The sequence below is a fragment of the Brachionichthys hirsutus genome, unplaced genomic scaffold, assembly GCF_040956055.1.
Source record: "Brachionichthys hirsutus isolate HB-005 unplaced genomic scaffold, CSIRO-AGI_Bhir_v1 contig_797, whole genome shotgun sequence".
In the NCBI taxonomy this organism is placed as follows: Eukaryota; Metazoa; Chordata; class Actinopteri; order Lophiiformes; family Brachionichthyidae; genus Brachionichthys; species Brachionichthys hirsutus.
Genome location: NW_027180329.1, coordinates 35,799 through 55,948, shown reverse-complemented (window position 1 = coordinate 55,948; position 20,150 = coordinate 35,799). Strand labels below are relative to the sequence as shown.

Here is a 20,150-nt window from a genome sequence, read left to right as displayed (position 1 = left end):
TGTTTTATTGAAATGTATGAACTATTTATTTTTTAAAGGTGATTTGAACAGTTAGATTAAACCCTGATGTATTTTGTTGATTTCTAGAACCATAGCTGTGGCCTCTCTGTGATCTTTGCATAAATACGTTTTTAAAGATGTTGTTTTAGAATGCTGATGTCTGCAAAAACTATAAAGACACACTTAATGCAGCCACTCGCTGTGTTTGTGGCTGCAGATTCTCTTATTTGTGCTCTATATAATTCAGTATTTATCAAAGATCACATAAAGGTAGTGTAGTCTGTGCAATAGTGTAAATAGACCCCACTTCATCCCTGCGTGGACCCTCCACATTTGACTAAACCCTGCCCCCTCTTGCCTCGCCTCACCCCGTAAGCCCTGCCCTAGGACCATATTGCTGCATTTAACTAGTGTCACCCTTCTCCCACACAGGTGAATCAGGTGCAGAGGAGTGGTCCCAGTGGAGCTCATGTTCTGTAACATGCGGTCAAGGGTCGCAGGTGCGAACAAGAACATGTGTCTCACCATACGGAACACACTGCAGCGGCCCTTTAAGAGAATCAAGGGTTTGCAATAACACTGTCCCTTGTCCAGGTAGTGTTAGCCGCAGATTCTTGAATATTAATGTTTTGCTCATTTGCTTTTCAAAAGGAGAAAATGTGTTTTTGTGCTTTAACAAACTTTGCAATGTCTCTCTTTGAGTATGTAGTATTAACAGTGTTGCAGGTATAAAATTATTTTTAATGTTTTGTTTTTTTATGTTAATTTGTGGACGTGCATTTTGTTTCCATGATCACATTTGTGTTTTCCATATCATGTCTTTTATGGTGATTCATCAGCATTCAGATGGTTTAATGACACATGCTCTCCGTGGAGCTCGGGGAGCAGCAGGTACTGATGCGCCGTCAGATTCATTTCCTTGAAGGTCAACCATGCATTCCAAAATAGCTCGACAGAATTTCCTCAAACACACCGAGAGGCATTTCTTCCTGATGGCATGGCAGATGAGTCACTGGCAGGTGTCAGCGATGGTTGCTTTTCTGACTGGCGATTGCAATGAACTGTTATTTTTGCTGTATGCATCTCATAGGACAGATTGTTGTTGTTGTCCGAAATAAGTCACTGTTATTCATTTTTGTGATTCTTGATGCAGACAAATATGTTGATTCTGTAGTCAGATCGTGAACTTGTGTTTTGTCAAGTTATTTAAGGCGTTGTGTTTCTGAGAAGGCATGACGGGCCTGTTAAGGATAAAGTGAGCTGTACTTTCTAAACTATGAGTGATGGTGCTTCATTTATTAGATGTGAGAAGCCGGAAATGTGTGGACAACAGCAACAAAAGAATTAGTCATTTAAATGAGAATTTACTTGAATCTAATATGGAAATGAATATTTAGCACATGATACAAGTTTAAAATAAAGAAATCTACAAAGTCTAATTCCAGTTATAAAAAAGTATGAGTTTTTGATAACCACAATTTATTGCTTTCCTGAATTTATCTCAAGCTCTGCAGATTTGAGACATTTGTCCCTTGGACAAATGCAGCTCTATTCCTCACCAAATAACCAGGCTATAAATGTTCGGGACAACATTGACACAACTGATAAAGATTAGGTCTGTGAGATGTAAATGTATCATATAGGGGTTTTAAGGTAAACTATTGCAAATTACCAGCAATCCTTTAATTGCATTGCTTCTAATATCTTTTCTCTTCACTTTATTAAAAACATTATACTGGGATCACACATAAATAGTTATTCCAAGTCATTACTAAAAAAAAGCTGCTGCTGTAGTCATAACCTTAGTCACAGAATGAAGACACAAGGAAAGATCATATTCGACGTGTCCCATGATGCAGTTAATAAGTGTCCAATAGTCTGCATGGCACTCAGAATATTTTGTTTTCTTCAGACTTTCTGTTTGATACGTGGGAGGATACCTCCAAAAAACAATTGCTTAAATCAAACACACATAACTTCCTGTCTGAAGGAACTCTTACCTCATTGTTATTACCATTGAAAACAACAACAAACAACAAATAATATTTCAAGCACTGCCTGCTGAGATCAAGCACACTTCCATAAATCTATCTGGAAAACCTCATTAATACTACATCTAGTTTGAGCTTTCCTCCAAATAAACAGCATTGGTGTATATCCTTAAAATGCAGTTATTCTGCAGAAAGAAGGCAGCTCTTAATATTTAATATTTTTAGCCAATCCAGAATTCTTTCTACTGTAATGTAGAATACAGTTAGATGAGGTTGCTATCAGCATTCAGCACTCTTACAGAGTGAGTTAATATTATACTGAGTATTTCAATTTATCAACCTCACACTCCCTGTCCTCATCAATACTCTTATACACAAAATGGCTTGCCTAATTACCGGTAAGTGAGAAAGAATTGTCTGCGCACCACTACAGGCTGAAATGGTTTATTGCTCTAGTCTATGTAGTTGAACTCCACCGTCATCAGAAACAGAACGAAGCCATGGATGTGGACTCAGACCAGGAATTTCAGTGCACACAGCCGGTCTATTTATTTTCTCAGCTTGTTTAGCTGGTAAAGCAAATGTAAACAACAAGCCACAACATGGTGCAAGGGCAGATTCATCCAACACTCTTTCTACCCAACAATACCTAGCATTGCTCAGCAATTTATGGAAGGCAATTCAAGAATGTTACATTAGCATGGTGCCATAAAACTTTGTCTGTTCCTTTCATGATAGACTATTTGGTATCACCCACAATAAAGTCTAATGAATCAGCTATTTTCCAAGATTTATCAATGTATTCAGTGCAGTAATTTAATGCAGCTGTGGATTTATTCATAAAAATAACATTTTTGTATTAAAAGAAAATGTTTTATCCCGGACACTGCAGAATCAGAAATATCATCCATATGTGCACACAAAAAAATAAATTTTGTAAAATGTAAAAAATAAATGTTCAATTTGACAACAAAGACAAGCAATTTTAAAATAAATCTTAAATCAAAGCCTGGAAGGAATTATTTTTTTCTTTAAAACCCATACAAACAATGAAAAGACACAATCTTATTATTATCTTACTGCTATGACAACCTGCTTTTAACTCAAAATTATGAAAGGAACTCTGGCTGCCGTGGGGCACAAAGGTGATATTATTTGAAATGCATCAAAGCAGCACCTGGAGGAAGAGGGTGGGACAGATGGCAGCCGGGCTCATTGTGGCCCATCAAGGTCCGACTATTATGTAGCGGATGTTCGACAATTGTGCTGCAGGATCTTAGACCTTTGCGCAAGCTGTGGATTGTGACTCCTCTGAAGGCCAACCATCAAATCCCCATGGAACAGGTTCTTATACATTTCTAAGGTTAAATTCCACAAGCAATCAGCAGATAAAAGAAGTCTGACACCTATGCTCTGGCCAATATTTATTAATAGTGTTTTTCTGTGCTTCAGTCTTGAATGGCTGAAAATGTAAAAACACATCTGCACACAAACAAACCTGTTCAATTGTGCCACTGCTGATTCTAAAAACAAGATATTTTCAGCTTTATTTTTGAAAGAAAAGCTAATAAAATAGATGTGTTTTGATTTGGGTTCAAATTCTATCCTTTTCAATACTTTTAATGGAGGCGTTTTGTTCAGAGAAACTAATGTCAGATGATAACGTTCACATTTTGAAACCATTCACATTTTCTTTTTACCGTGTACATTTAGTGAGAGAGAGGAGACAGCAGGTTTCTTATTTCTGTCAACCTTTCAGATATTCCTTCTCAAAAGTAAAAAAGTAAAACTTTGACCCAAAAACAAATATCCCCTGCAGTTGTGAAGACTTACCATCTGTCAACCAGAATCATGCTTCGCTTACACACAAGCCAAGATCCAAGAGAAAAGCGAGGCTATTTGCAAGTTAATGTTCAGAATTAAGTGGGGGGTGAAAAATATTTAAATTCTAAAAGTAACAGATTTTTCAACCACAAACATTCCTCCAGGTCTGTTTAGCTGGTCTGACCCATGCTCGACCCATCCCTAAAAGTATAATGGGAAATAGTTCAGCTGTTTGAGTAATTTAAATGAAATCTCTCACATTCAGGGGAAAAATAAATAAAAAAACAACCAACCATTTGCAAACAGGCAGATGAAAATCTGTTGTAACTGTATTCAACCATTAAAATAATAGTTTCTAAAATGTGTTTATACAGTTTTTTGGTTTTTAAATGAGACATCCCTTCTTTGTTCTTTTATTTGCCTCCAGTCAGGAGTTTGTGTGTTCATTTATTTATTGGATTGTCAACAATACAGAGTAAAAACTACTGATTGAATTTCATGGAACTTATTGGAGGATGGCTCTTGGGCTGGAATAAAATTTTAGATATTGGTGTAGATTCAGATAAAGAGGCTGGTCCACAATTTTTAAGAATTGCAGAGATTTCTTTTCTCAGGGAATAATGCACCAATCTGGATAAAAATAATAATAATAAATTAGGGAGTGGTTTCTCTCTGTGTGTATAATTAGAGCAGATTTAACTAACATCCAGTAGGATTGAATGCATTTTCACATGTTGGTATTTTCTCAGGTGCTAAGCAGAAACATAGTAATAGAAACCTGTGAATATCACCAGTTACACCAATATGTAAGGAATTACAGGATCCAGAAATAACAATGTGCTGTACGAGTGTGTCATTTATTTGTTTTCATTATAGGAATAAGCCATTGAAATGTTTTAGTCTGAATCGCTGAGGTACCTGATGAGAAAACATCACATGGAACATCAATGGATGTGCTTACGCTTGGATTTGTGCTGTTAAGGCTGATTGTCGCTCTGAATGGCCATTGTGTTGGCCAAAATGTTTGTTACTTAAAGTTGTCCTAAAACAGTTGTCAGGTTGTCGTGTTTGTGCATCAACACAATAATTATGCAGACCGTTAGTTAGCCCGCGGTAACTTGACGGTCTTTTCTATTTCTGTTAGCGAAATGAAAGAGACATTCTGCTCCTCATCCACACCTTTAATCTTACTGCCGTGACTCTCTCAGCTAGTTTGTGTTTATTCTTTATTAACATTCTGTGCATGATAACATTAAATCTATAGAGGTGATCGAAGCTGGAGTTCCACAGCGTCTGTGTGTTCAGTGTTTCATTTACATTAGTTTTGTTTTTAATTGTTTTTAATTGATTTTATGTCATGTATGGCTCACCAAAAGATTCATAATGAAATAAATAAATAAAAACATAATTTTGAAATAAATACCATTTTGATAAATGACAGACAAATATATAATATGGCCATTAAATTGTAAAATAATGTAATATTATTATGAATATATTTTTATTATTCTTTAATATCTAATTATTATTTTTTATTATAATTTATTATTTCATAATGATTATTTTAACAATGTCATACTTTTTAAAATACTGACTTGTTATTTATTGTCCAAGATTTCTTTTTACAAAGTCAATTTTTGTTTCAAAATGACCTTTTAATGTCTAGTGTCGTTTTTCAGCAGAATGACTTGGTCTGTCAATCAAAGCACACTAATCAATCATAAAGGATCAAGCAGAGGCCCAACCCACTAGCTTTGATTGACTGACCAAGTCATTCTGCTGAAAAACGGCAAAGGCAATTGCGAAAAAGGACATTATGAAATAAAAAAATACTTAGTAAAAACTGTTTTTATGTTATAAAATCTTGGGAAATAAATAAAAAGTCATTATTTATTAAAGTATGACATTGTTAAAATAATCATGAAATATTGAATTATAGTAGAATAATAAATATAAGAAATGTAATAAAATATTACCTTATTTTACAATTTAATAGCCATATTATTTATTTGTCTGTCATTTATCAAAATGGTATTTATTTCAAAATGGTTTTATTTATTTAATTTTGAATATTTTGGGCTTCCATACTCACTGCAGTTTATTATTGGTTTGCAAATGCTTTAAATCAGGGACAGAGACTTCGATTAGGCCTGACGCCGTTTCTGTGCCCGCAGTACACGGTGTATGGGAGGAGTGGTCACCGTGGAGCCTGTGCTCATTCACATGTGGCCGAGGTCACCGCACTAGGACTAGGATGTGTGCCCCTCCCCAGCATGGAGGCAGGGCCTGTGATGGACCTGAAACCCAGACTAAGCTTTGCAACATAGCTCTATGCCCAGGTATCATCTATTTGCTCTTTAAACACATGAAACAAATATATGAACAATTTCAACCAAAAGCATGACGATGAGCAGCGGTATAAATTGTAAAATTAAATCGTCATTAGTACTTTACCCCACAAACACACAGCTAAATACATTTTTACTCAGCGCTGTTATGTGAGGTGAATAAAGACGGGATGATTGCAGGCGGTGGGATGCATTTAAAGTAATAGCACTCACACGATGATTCAGTTGAGGAAACCTTGTCGAGAGTCAGCACTGTAATCCTGACGTCAAAATCACTTACCCACAATTGCCCGTGAATGCTAAGCAGATTAGTGATGAGGTTTTCCACACAGTAAATGTGGTGACAGACTCAGCAAAAAACATTCAATCCCAAATGCTTTCCCGCTGCCTAGACAGGGAAAATAGGAAGGCCGCTAACAAACAGCTTGTGCAGTTTCTGCCTTGGAAATTGAAGAGTGAAAATATTTTTAAAGCCTCTATCTGCTCTTGGCAATTTCTCACCTTTTTCCCCAAAAGGAAATCTTTAAAACCGGCTGTAGAATTCCCAGAATCTTTATATACCGGAATATATAAACAATTTGTTTTCCCCTTAATGTCTGTTTTATTGGCTGCCACCCAGGGAGAGACAAGTCATCTGAATATCTCCTCCCTTCTGTCTGCTATTTCTTTTCCCTTCACATGGGGCATATTTGTTGGGTTGTGGTTGGTGCCTCAGTGGACGGACAGTGGCAGGAGTGGAGTTCTTGGAGTGATTGCTCGGTGACCTGTGCCAATGGCACTCAGCAGAGGACCAGGCAGTGCTCAGCGGCCGCCCATGGGGGATCAGAGTGTCGCGGTCACTGGGCAGAAAGCAGAGAGTGCCATAATCCTGACTGCACAGGTAAAAAACAAAAAAAAGCTGAGCCTCTTGATGGTGCATCCACTTTGATGTCTAAATTTAAAATCATTGTTTTAAATAAGAGAGACAAACAAAAGCAGCAGATTCACTTTCAATTTAGGGTTAAACATACATCCTGCTGAACTGATTTCTTTTGTCGACCAACAAGCTCTGCAGCAAGAATTAAAGCTGTGTTGTGAGAAGCCAATGTTTAATACCCTGCTCTATCAATTGGATTTGTAAAATCCAGTTAGATATATTGTATGCCTTTCAAATAATTCAGGGTTAGCCATCCAAACTGACTGTCATCATAGATGTATTAGAGGCTCAAAGATGTCAGCTTAGTGGTCTCCACCAGGCTGTGATTATGTGAAGGGCCTGAGCACTCTCATAATCAATGCAGTTTTCACCGCAGCACCATAAAACAGCTGGGGTTTGGTTTTGTATTTGTCTGGTATGTGTGTGTGGCAAAGATGCTTCTTCTGGGTTTTAGAATTCTTTAATTCACTAATCATCTAACTGCAGTGGAATAGAGGTGAATGCTTGTAATGTGTGCTTCTTGATATCTGCTAACAGAAAGTGTTGTTTGTCTCTCATACAGGCAAATAATTGTACTATTCATACATTTTACAAGGCATTTATTTATGCTTTATTGATTGGCAATTTCATCCCAAGCTGCAAAATCAAACATTAGAGAGACAACACTGAGCCATCATTTAACAAGTTAGTTCATCATTAAACAAAGGTTAACGCAAAATGTTTTTATTCAGAACTAATCAGATGTGTCTGTGAGCAATGTGCAAAAAGCTTTAGTTTCACAAAAAAACAAACCACAACAAAGAAAAAAACAATTAAATATGCTAATAAGTACAATCAAGTTCTGCACAGGGTTTGAATCAGTTTTAAGTGTTTCAAAAATGGAAGTATTTGTCCCAGATTGTCAGGACAATGATGTCTTTGAAGCTCCTGACCGTGCATCTATCTGAGCAATCACCTGCTTTGATGCGGAGCAGAGACTTCAGTATCCACCGGGAGCTGATCAATGTCTTACTGATAGATTTAGCCAACAGGTCACACCGTTCTGTTATTTTTTTTTTCCCCTCCAGAAACAATCGTGATAGAGGTTAGTTGTAGGACATGAAACCGCTCCACATATGTGAAGGATGGAGTAAGTGGAGGTTAAAATGAGAGTGAATTGTTGCTCACAGGGTGTTGTACTTTTTTTTTTCCAGACAAGGGTGTGGTGATTTACTACACTGCTGAAGAGGAGCATCTGTTTTTTGGTGTAATCCACAATTTTACAGTGTTTATTACAAGGGCATAAAACATGCTGCTGGTTTTGAAAACTGAATTTGTTTTAACTTTTCAAAATTTGCAAAGTGTGGCAAATGAGTAGCAATCACACAGTAGCTTATCGAGTTATGAAACACACATTCTGCTCAATATGCTAAACCATTTGGTTTCTTTTTGGAGCACTACTCATAAATTACATCTACAAACTAAAAGTGGTGACAGCATAAACAAAGAAATTGATTCAAAAACGATATTTCTGGTGGCAGATACGAACTGGCAGGAGTCGCGCTTGTTTCTGATCAAGAATACGTATTCCTGTTTTAGCGAACGGCCAGTGGAATCCTTGGGGCCCATGGAGTGGCTGCTCCAAATCCTGTGATGGTGGATGGCAGAGGCGAGCCAGGGTGTGTCAGGGGGCAGCCGTAACTGGGCAGCAGTGCGATGGCAACGGAGAAGAAGTCAGAAAATGCAGCGACCAACGCTGTCCAGGTTAGTCGATGGGTGACTAGGAAAATAAGACTCCCAAAAAAGGAAATAATTATGTTTATTAGATGAGCAATTGGTCTTATTAAATAACAAGTTATAATAGCATCCAGAGAGGACATGCAGACAGACAAATGCAGAGGAGGGTGAATGGGTACGAATGTATCGTTCAAAATAATCTCTTTCCGGAACGAAGTCTCAGACATACTTCTTTTAATTATGCAGCACTACAGCATGTTCCTATTCACAAACACCATCCACCTTTGATCCCTGATATCTACATAGTTTTATATTCAATATGAAGAAATTGTTGCATCATGCTGGAAATGCTGAGAAGCTCTTTGCATGGACTCTGTTTTTCAGCACCGTATGAGATTTGTCCGGAGGACTATGCAGTGTCAATGGTGTGGAGGAGGACACCTTCAGGAGAGCTGGCCTTTAATAGATGTCCCCCCAATGCCACAGGTAGGCGTCTTCACCTCCACCAAGGTTCATCTGTTTTTATTAGACCTAATTTCTAAACTTCAAACGCAACTAGGCTTGTCACCTTAGGGCATCAGTGTCTATCCTTCCCCTCACACAGTCCCCTGGATGTAAAATGGAAAGGCAAAATGCATGACATGGACTTTATCCATTGTTTGATTATACATCAAAATATTATTCATTTGCCCACATCATCAGGGATAATGATGATTTCTACCACCATAGTTACTTTTGTGGACCTTCCATCATCAAGCCTATCTTTTTTATGTCTTCTAAAATGATCCAAATTTCCCAATGATAAAGCTATATCTGAGTAACAAAATAATCTTGTGATGATAAACGCGTACTGTATCCATTCATATCATGTCCATACACAATGATATAACGCGTGTCTACACCCATCCGGACACAGTGTATGTGCAAAAAGAAAAAAGACATCTGTGATTCTGAGAGTATTGTCGAAGACAGGCACACCAAGGTCTTTCTTTCAGACAGTGAGCAGAAGCTTTAATATGCACGGTGAGAAGAGCATTAGAGCAGAGGATGCCAGCTCTCCAACAGTGCAAGGCTAGCACAGCTCTCAAAGAGAAAGGAAATCAGAGAGCAGGAGGCTGAAAAGGAAGGAATCTGATAAAGCTGCTCTGATGCTTTTGTTCTCGCTGAAGGTCGGATTAAGAAAGAGAGGACATCGTGCTGCTGTTAATGTCACAGGTTGGACATGGGAAGCTATTGTTGAACTTCAAGCAGGCCAACGTGTTTGATTGGCATTTGCTTCAGAGCCATAAAATAGCTGACTGGAGAACTAGCTGTGGTAGCGAACTCGCTGTCATTGACAGATGGCTAACCAGCGGCAAAGTTACACAGAGTAAGATTTAGTAGCATGACATTAGCTTTGTGACTTGACATTAGTTTTACAGCTCATAGCTGTTAGGCACTACGGAGCTGTTCCCCGCTTGTGATGAGGGCTATTGTCTCTCTTTTTCCATCTCCTGTAATAGGATGTTGTTTAATATGCACCCAAGAGGTGTCTTAAATTCAGGTCAGTCAGTTCAGGTGAGATATTTGCCTCCCTGATGCAAAGCATTTCTTTACTGAGCAATGCCACGTCAAATAAATACATTAAATAATTATAGAATCACATTTATTAAGACCATTAAAACCATTCATGTGCGTTGATGTTGCATAAAAAATAATTTCACCTTCAAATGTTTTCTCCTTTAACATTCACGGATACGTGGATGTGTAGATATTTTCCATTTAACATTCTCTCTCAACAAACTGGAGACTTCCTGTTTCTGCATTTATTTATGGTGAGAAATGCACCAGAATTGGGTTCCAAGCTATTCACATTGTTACAAATCATGCTCATAGGCCGTCAGATTATTAATGTGCACAAATAAATTGTGAAAATGTCCTTATATTGTCAAATTCTCCATCCATCCATCCATCCACCCATTGTATTCAGCTGCTTATCTGCCCTGTGGGTGTTGTGGAGCCTATCCCAGCTGACGACATCCCGGATGAGACACCAGCTCATCGCGGGGCCACACGAAAGACAGACAAACACACAAACGCTCCGACTCTCACAAATTAGAGCAATCAATTCACTTAAATTGCATGTTTTTGTAGGTGGGAGGAAACCGGAGAACATGGAGAGAACCCACAGATGTCTAATGGTCATAAGAGTATATCTGAGGGATAATGTTTGAGTTAATTAAATCTTTTAATAGAATTTCTCCAAATGGAGCTAAGAAATGTAATTTTTATGAGCCTGAGATGAATTTCATGTTTCTACAACATGCAACTGCAATGCTGCTGCAGAGATACAGTATATATGTCATCAATATTATTATAATTAGGATCCTTAATAAACAAACAGTATGTTCAAACAGCATTCTAGAATGTTGCAGTAAATCAGAGCTGAGTTCTCTATGATTATCAGTATATCTCTAATTCCACTGAACAACAGAGCCCACATCAAGATATTGTGATTCCATGTCACTTTATCATAGAACCACAACCTGAAATGTTCATGCAACAGAAGGCCAGTGCCATGATAAAAGGTTAAAATGACAGATAACACACAGATCAAGTGTAAGAACTGTGCATCCCCCTTCAAAGCTCACACTGACCACTGGACAAAGAGAACATGATGGACAGCAGTTCAGGTCAGGTCAAGTGTATTTGTAAAGCCATTAATCACAGCTCCAGTGTCAGCAGGTTTTACAAAGCACATAGTGAAAATAAAAATGAAAACAGCACCTCCCAACCTTTGACCTGAAATTAAATCAAGGTCAAAGTCACAAAACCCTTAATGAGAAAAATGTGAAAGGAATCCAAATGCCTCACAAGCAGCATCTCCTTCTTTCAGGGCAATGAGAGATGTAATTGCTGCAAGAGCTGGTAAACAATGATGAAATATTGATCAGCAAAGGCGACAGAACAGAAGGTGCATTGTGAAAGCAGGAGGCTGCTTGGTTGTTATCATGGCAACAGCGCCCTACTCATCAAGGCCATCATAGGAACCGTATACAGTCCATGGGCCCCCTCGGCCATCCTGGATGACAGCTATCAAAGGTGTTATCTGTGGATGTCGGCGCTGTATGAGGATACATCTAAATACATGAAGAAGACAACACTCCTATTGGAAAGTAAATCTAAATGTAAACAATTAGTGCACTTTATTATTATATATTTGTTTTGCGCCATTTTTGGTACGCATGTATGTATTAATACTCTGAAAATTATGAACAGATTTTAAAACAGACATATGAAATATATATATATATATATAACAGATGAAACATTTTGAAGTGGTTGCAAAAGGCCCAAGGAACAATCCATTAGATTTTGTTAGTGATCCAAATCATTACAGGCCATGGATTTGCTGTTCATGAGTTACTTACTTAAAAAAAAGTTGACTTAAAAGGAGCTGCACATACATTTACTACCAAAGGGGTTCACCAGGCTGCGGTAGACACATATTTGTTTAGGAAAGGAAGGTGTGCCACAGGGAGATTGAAGCACAGCTACAAATAATATTAAGAAGTGAACTTGAAAGAGGAAGCTTCACGGTGAAACTCAGCTGCTGTGATGAAGATTTGCTCCGAGTGCTCTCAAGTAAAATATTTAATTTAAATATTTACCTTTTTCAATGATATACGTTATTCAGTTTAATTATTTACATTTCAGTTTTTTTATTCTGCCGATATGTGGAGTTCCTTTGGACAAGGCATTTTTCATGCAAAACTACTGAGCATCTTTGTCTTAAGGTTTAGGAGAAACTCAATTAAGATTGAAGTTATTTAGCTGACTTAATGATGATCAATGATCAAAAAATATATTTTTTTGATCATTGAATGATATTCCACTTTCCTGCAACTCAGCCTTTATTTGTGTGTGTTCGGTTTACGTCAGCTCCAACCGCGTGTCCAAACTCAGAAAAACTGGTCGAACGCAGAGGCATTTTAAACTCAATTTTTTTCCCAAAAAACAAGTGATTCGAGAACCGAGGTCCCACTGTGTGTGTGTGTATATATATATATATATAATACTGTTTGCAACATCAAACAGTATTATAATAAAATGAAAGCAGACTAAAGGTCCTCAAGTGTCCTCTGAATGTGTCTTTCTGTCGCTCTTGATTTAAATTAACTTTTAAATCAATACGAAAACAAGTCATTTAAGGAATTTTCGAACTCTGACAGTTTTTGAATGTGACCTTGTTTTAGTACTCTGTCTTTTTGCCAATACCCTCTTAAAGTGCACAGTCTTTCTGAGATAACAATGACCTTTTAGAATGTCAGAAGCAAAACACTAAAGTGATTCCCTAATTTTTCAATAATAAACAGAAAACACATTTTCACCATGTTTTCAACTTGAATGGCAAAAAGATGATGGAAAAAAAATATGTGAAAATATTATTTTGAATCCTTATATCCTTAAAAATATAAGAATAGATTACAAAAGAAAACAAATCCACCTTTGTGAAGCCAATTTGGGGGTGGGGGTGCTCAGTATGGTGCCCTTTGGGGTGTCTCATGGCGCTGCATGGGCGCTGCCAGCGTACAGCAGTGTTTGGTGTGCACATATCACCGGTTAGTAACTATGGAGAAGGTGAGTGTGGGAGGTGAGGCTTTGATCTGTGTGTCTGTGTGAAAGACCGAGAGAGAGAACGAGAGATAGCGAAGGCTTTATTTGAAGCATTGATGCCAGGGGAAACGTTTTGTACCGTGGGAGGTTTCCTCGGGATGTCGGGCACCTGTGTTCGAGCAGAGGGGTGACGGTTGAAGCACGGTCCACCAGGTTGACAGCTTGGGAAAGTCAGATGCGGGACTTCTATGTGGGATGTGCATGACAATGTGGGTGGATGTCGAGTTGTTCTTATACTATTTCAAGATCGTTGTTTAAATGGCAGACAGCTATTGCAGCCATGCAGCTGCATGCTTGAAAAGCCCACCGTGAGCTTCAACAACATGGTACAACGGTGCATTTATTAAAAGTCATGGGACTGTCATAGTATGAAACCACTTCTCTTCAAATTGTAGCACGTTCTTCCCAGAAATGTCTCTCTCACTCTCACTTTGGGCACTCCCTTTCTCTCTCTCTATGTCTACAATGTGCCTCGACTCCACTTCAAAATTTAATGGCCGACATCAGATTTTGATGGGCAGCAGAAATGGACAAAAGGGAAAAAGATGAGCCTCTCTTGGAAACAATTAACATTCTTCTCCTCCCTCTCCTCTTTTGTCCTTCTCTCTTCCCCGTAACCAACTCCCTCCACTCCACTGCTTTCATCTGCCTCTCTTTTGGTCTTAATCCCTCACACACACACACACACACACATACACACCTCCCCCCCTCCATACGCCTACATCCTCATCTCCCATCCAATTCCTCCCTCGCTCCCTTCTCTTCTCTAAATCTGTCGCTCTCTTTCCCCTCCACAGGCACCACCAGTCGACGCTGCTCTTTGGATCACCGTGGAATGGCCTTCTGGGAGCAGCCAAGCTATGCTCGATGCATAACAAATGAATTCAGATACTTGCAGCAATCAGTAGGTGCAAAGTCAGCTTCCTCTCAGAGCCCCCATTTGCAATCCATCATAAATTACCTCCCAGTGATCCTCCCACCACGCACACACACAATGCAGCCAATGATTAACCAGTTTAGCAAGAGTAAATTTAATAATTATAATGGTCCTCATCAAGTTACTGAAGGATCTTTTCTGAGTTTGTTAAAGCCTATATATAAGCAGTGAGCTCGTACGCTAAATAACATCCCTTAAAATGTAATTTGTACTGGAGCAGGTCATTGAAGGATACAAATCTTTGTCTCAGAAAATGAGACTAAACCAAACAACATGTCATGAACTCTTATCATCGTAGTCCTGTCAAGTATAATGAGTACACAATCAACTGGGCTTTTGTTCACGATGATAGCTTTGTCACTAAACTGCATCATTTTAATAATCCTCCATCAGTGTTAAAAAGGAAATAAGTCTGAAAAGCACCTGTGAATGTGTATTTATGGTCATAAACCCTGTGTAATAATGTGAAATGTCATTCCGCTATGCAATTTCTGCCTAAAAGTGTGTCTTCTGCTCCGGTTAACTCCTTTATTCATATCGGCTCATTTCAAAACATCCGTGAGGCAAATTGCATTTCAGCCTGCCTTAGATCTAAGTGTCACATACAGGACCTCAGCGAGTCGAGTCTTTATTCTGATGTTTGTGGAGCAAAGTATACAGTAGCTTTGTGTGAGTCTCAAGGACACAGATGCCTCAAGTTCTGCCTTCTCCTGTTTTCGGAGGTTCACGGGCACCTTGCGAAGGGCCAGAGGATGTTGGCAGGGGATGGGATGTCGCAGGTGACCAAGAACCTGCTTGACCTCACCCAGAGGAGGAACTTCTACGCTGGTGACCTGCTGTCTTCTGTGGAGATCCTTCGCAACGTAACGGAGACCTTCAAGAGAGCCAGTTACGAGCCATCTTCAGATGACGTTCAGGTAAGCGGATAGAGGGTTTATTTAAACATAGACGGGCTCTGCAGGGAATAGATTGATTTCTGACTATAAAGTGGCTCACAGATCTGTTGTGAGTAAATAATGAGTTTAAATAGCACGTCCGAGACCGACAAAGGCTGACAAATGCACCCCGTGGCTCTGTTGTATGAAGAGGTCTTTTCCGCATCCTAAGCAGTCTCATCTCATCATGTTAGGGATGAAGGCTTGATCCTCTTTATGTCAATAGGATGATGGTGATTATAGCTAAAGCGCCGCCTCCATCAGCAATAAGATAATTTATGTCCTCAGAGCTATGTCACTTTCAAAGACACCCTTCTAGACCTCTGTTTGCATGCAGCCCGGCATGCGCTCCCAAAGAGAGCATTGTACGTTGTGTGAATGTGATGTTGTTTTTGTTCGTTTGTTTTAGAATGAACCTCACTTAATTACACTCTTCCACAGTGTAATATTTGTATTACAAAATGAAAGGAAAGTTTTCTGCACATTTATCAACAGTTTCCAGCTGTACGGTCTGCTGCTAATCTGCGGAAATGAAACCTAAATTTCCTGGGCATGGATGGGTAGTCCAGGGGCCATTCGACCATTTTCTTATAATAGAGAATCTATGCGATGAGGAAGGCATTCTGTCTCTAGTTATTGTGAGAGCCCTATGTTGTGTGTGTGTGTGGGCAGACCGTAGAGCAGCCAGGCAGCCCAGCCTCTCTGTGTGTCTCTGCGCTAATGCAGTGTTAAAGTGGGCACATTACCACCAGAGGGAGCATAAGCATTCAAGTAGAAAACAAGATAGCCCATGTCAAAAGAGAGAGAGCCACTCCCTCAGGCGCATTGGAGTTCAGAAGAAATAACAGGCTAAAGATCAGACAAGGGGTTCCATTACTTCTGCAGGCATGCACCTCGAGCATACCCTGCTCTCTGCTGCAGGAGGAGACGGCACGCACAGCTGCTCAAAAAATCCCTTTTATCTTCTTTCAGATCGCAGCTGATGCTTCTTTCCTCCAGCATTAGATGTTTGCTGCATGCTGCAGGGATATTCAAGTTGTATTTACGTCAGAGCCGGTTAGATCGTCTCTGATGCTTTACCGTCATTGTTTCAGTGGCAAATATCCCAGTGTGCTTTAGCGCTGCGCTATTCTCTGACAGAGATTCTGTTCAATGCTGTTCTCTGCGCACAAGTTCAGTCAAGGGTTTATTTGTCATGACCATGTTAAAAACACGACAGAAGGAAATGAGTTGCCGAGGCCCATTGATAGTAAAAAATATATATACAAATATGAATAAATCCTAGAGACATTTTGAGTACATGTCGTTTATAGGTCATGATTTAAAATAAATCTTTCTGCAGTGTCTGTAATGCTGGCGTGTGTGGGTACTTTATCGCTTCACCTTTCATCATATCTGCAGAACTTCTTTCAAATCATCAGCAACCTCTTGGAGGAGGAAAATAAGGATAAATGGGAGGACGCTCAAAAGGTAAGCATGAGGCTGCACACTTGGTGAATAATTCATTTTGCTGCACTTTGCCGCGTTACAGATCTCAAAAGTAAAAACACAGCTTGTTTCTTTATATGAACAACAGAGATTAGGAAAAGTCAGGTGAGTGTGGCGGTAATGTTTGATGTACTCAGGTATGACACCTGGCCTAATTTAAAAAGCTTGTTCCTTAGAGCTCCACTTGGTGGCAGCAACGCTGCCATGGAGACTGTCCAACCATCCACTCTGCAAGCCCCACTCCTGCTGTTCACATTTCACACAGTGGATACAGATCATTGCAACCGGTGTTTGGACATTTCCTCACTTGAAACACAGGAGCTAGTACTGTATGGTGTTCCATAATATAGAAAACCAGTATGGTATGTAGGTGTAACCGAATGCAGTTCTGCTTCGGTGAGCTGTAAATTAAACAATGTCCAATGTCTTTAACAATGGAGTCTAGCCTCTGTATGCCATCCGGCTGTCACATCTGTTTGCATTAGATGCTGCAGCGATTGTTTCCAAGATTGTCACTGGGGTCTGAGACCAGCTTAAACCCTGACATCAAGCAAATCCAGATTGAGGTACAATTTGCAATGACTGACTCCGCAAAGGGCATCTGCTCTGCTGTCACCTTCACTGGTAAATTGACTCAAATTAGGCATCATCTCCGCTGACGTGTGACTAAGGCAGCGTCTTAAAATCATTCAATCGTTTTCTTTCTCTCCGTTTCTCCAAGCGTGACTTAAAGTAAGATTGAAGGGGGGCGGGGGGGGGGGGGATACAGACAGTTCAGATTGTGGCACCAGTGCCAGTCCTGAGTGTCTATCAATAGTAATTACTGTAGGTGTTTGCTCACTGCAGCTTTAGCTTGGCATGCCCCGAAGGTACGCGGTCAATGAGCTCACAAATGAGCAGTTTACTAAGTAAGAATGCCTCAGAGAGAAATTGACTTATTAGGGAAAAGGAATAGGAAAAGTTGCATCTGTGATTGAACACCCAGAAGAGATATGTAAAGGAAGAAGAGAATGAGGAATAGTTGTTCATTATTTCTACAAATGTAAGAGGACATTGGCTAAACAACATCGTCTGACTTGACAGTGATCAAATTTCTCACTTCGTTTCTCCTGCATTAATGAGTTTTTACACGGCACCCACACTGCGCGCTGTGGACATTGAAAACTCACATGAAACACCTCACTGTGAGGTTTTTGTTACTCTGTTCAGAGATCACTATATATTCACCTCCTGTCACTGTTACCATGGCAAGAAAAGGAAGAGCTCTGTCTACAGGAGCTCGACTGCAGCCATTTCCCCGCACTGCCTTCACATCTCATGGTTGCCATGGAGACCAGCCGTATGAGCATGACTGCACTGTGCGTCAGATACGCCGGAAGGGGCCGACGTGATGTGCTTTTCTCCCCCACTATGTCTTTCACTCTATGTCAGAAGCTCTCAACTTCAGCAGCACTGAACTGCTCGCCAGGCTAAACATCATCACATGTGGAGGCATGTGCAAATAATCAGGACACAAGGTGTCAACGGGGGACGGAAAAGCCCACCTCAGGTGTTTGTCGAATACCAAGAGTGAGGTGCTAATTGCTTAGTGCCGCTCAAAGGCCTTTCTAATTGCCTGACAGGACTGTTCTGCGTTCACACATATGTTTAAGACCTGCCTTTGTGTTTGTATTAATGACTCATTTCCCTGGTACAGCTACTCAACCATGCAGTCCGTATTCACTCCATCACAGTGAACGGACAAAGCGTCTGGCCCCCAAATTTAAAGCCTCTTATTAAATTTGACCCATCACCACTAGATTGGCAGCCTGGACTGCTGTCCAATCATTTGAAGGTCACTTATTGGATTAGCATTTCTTTGATTTATCGACTGGAAGGAAAGAGCTGACCAGACTGGCAGAATCGCCGGATGAGCCAAGGAGCTGTAAACGATTCTGGAGTCCTTGTTCGGCATTCTCTCGCTGAACACTGTCTGTGAAGCATCACTTGAACTTAGGCAATCACCCTTGACTTGGCAGAGCCTTTCGGAGGAGAAGCCGACTATCAATCATGTAGGCTGTGGTTGCAGCTCTGATCCTGGTTCAGTTCTGGCTTCCACTATTTGTTCAATATTTTCAGGAAGAAGATGGTCAGTGATTTCATGTCTCAGAAAAGATAGATGCAAATAAAATGGAAGAATTGTTTCAACTCTTCATAAATGTAATTGAAAGTCATAAAATTATCTAGAAACAGTTAAAACAAATCCATCCCGTCTCTTTCCTACATTTCTCAAATGTGCTTTGCTTTTTAGTTGAATGCTTGTGTGCAGTAGACACAATAATCAAAATTATTGAATCATTCAAGTTTAACTAGGACCATGAAGCTTATTTCTGGTCCGGATTTGTTCACTTCAATCCATCTAATGAAGCCAACTAATTCTGTGACAACAGAAGTGATTTCTTATCTTTCTATCTTGTCTAGATCTACCCCGGAGCGGTGGAGCTGATGCAGGTCATAGAGGAATTCATCCACATTGTAGGACTGGGCATGAAGGATTTCCACAATGCCTATTTGATGACTGGGAACCTGGGTAAGTATCAACCTTCTTTTCCCCACAAACACAAACACACGATCCCTGCGCTCTGCTGACTCCTTGTGTCAATTTCTCTACGATCGTTAATTCAGGATAAATGCGTGGCGAGGTTTGGGAGCAAAATTACTGCAAATCAATAATTTTGATTGAAACTCATCTTGCGGTCTTAATGTGCTACATTATGAAAACACCTACAATTCAATCCAGGATAACGAGCATGCAGTGCAGGAGCTCCCACGAGAGGAGCGCTCTTTAACTGGAGCCGTAAACTGACAATACTTTCATACTCCTTTATTGATATCACTGTTCTCCTCTGGTATGATTAGCTGTATGGCTTTTTAAATAACCCATTCATGGAATTTAATCACCTAACTTATCAGTTTTACTTTTTTTTATGCAATAATCAAATAAAATATTTCCAATATATTTGAAGGTGAAACCATTCTTTGCAATGCTGCACTGAAATACATCCCTTGTAGAAAGTCCTGATTAGCAGCGTTTAGCCTGAGGGGTGTTGAGCAGAAGTGGAGTAGCATAAAAAAAAAGATTGTTTGTCACTTCTTAGCGAGATTAGCACTTATTCTAAAAATACGGTGTGTGATGTCTCTGATAAGAGGCTATAAAATTTGAAGTGTAATTACATGTTATTGTTTAATGCAACTTTAATGAACTTGCTAACATTGCACCATTGATCATAGTCCAGATTAGAAATCCCCCTCCATTGATCACCAAAAAAAGAAGTAGTGTTTCTCTTCCCCAACGTTCTC

General features: G+C 39.6%; 1 protein-coding gene across 1 annotated transcript in view; it reads left to right on the top strand.

The window, feature by feature from the left end:
* The window catches only part of LOC137912918 (adhesion G protein-coupled receptor B3-like), a gene marked incomplete at its 3' end in the record, with an annotated part of 94,939 nt that overhangs the window by 40,507 nt on the left and 34,282 nt on the right, over nt 1–20,150 (top strand). The window contains exons 3-11 of the mRNA XM_068757046.1: nt 433–594; nt 5,990–6,154; nt 6,879–7,043; nt 8,658–8,822; nt 9,180–9,281; nt 14,249–14,355; nt 15,111–15,305; nt 16,725–16,793; nt 19,272–19,380. Coding sequence (XP_068613147.1) covers nt 433–594; nt 5,990–6,154; nt 6,879–7,043; nt 8,658–8,822; nt 9,180–9,281; nt 14,249–14,355; nt 15,111–15,305; nt 16,725–16,793; nt 19,272–19,380 — 1,239 coding nt within the window. The remainder of the gene's footprint in view (nt 1–432; nt 595–5,989; nt 6,155–6,878; nt 7,044–8,657; nt 8,823–9,179; nt 9,282–14,248; nt 14,356–15,110; nt 15,306–16,724; nt 16,794–19,271; nt 19,381–20,150) is intronic.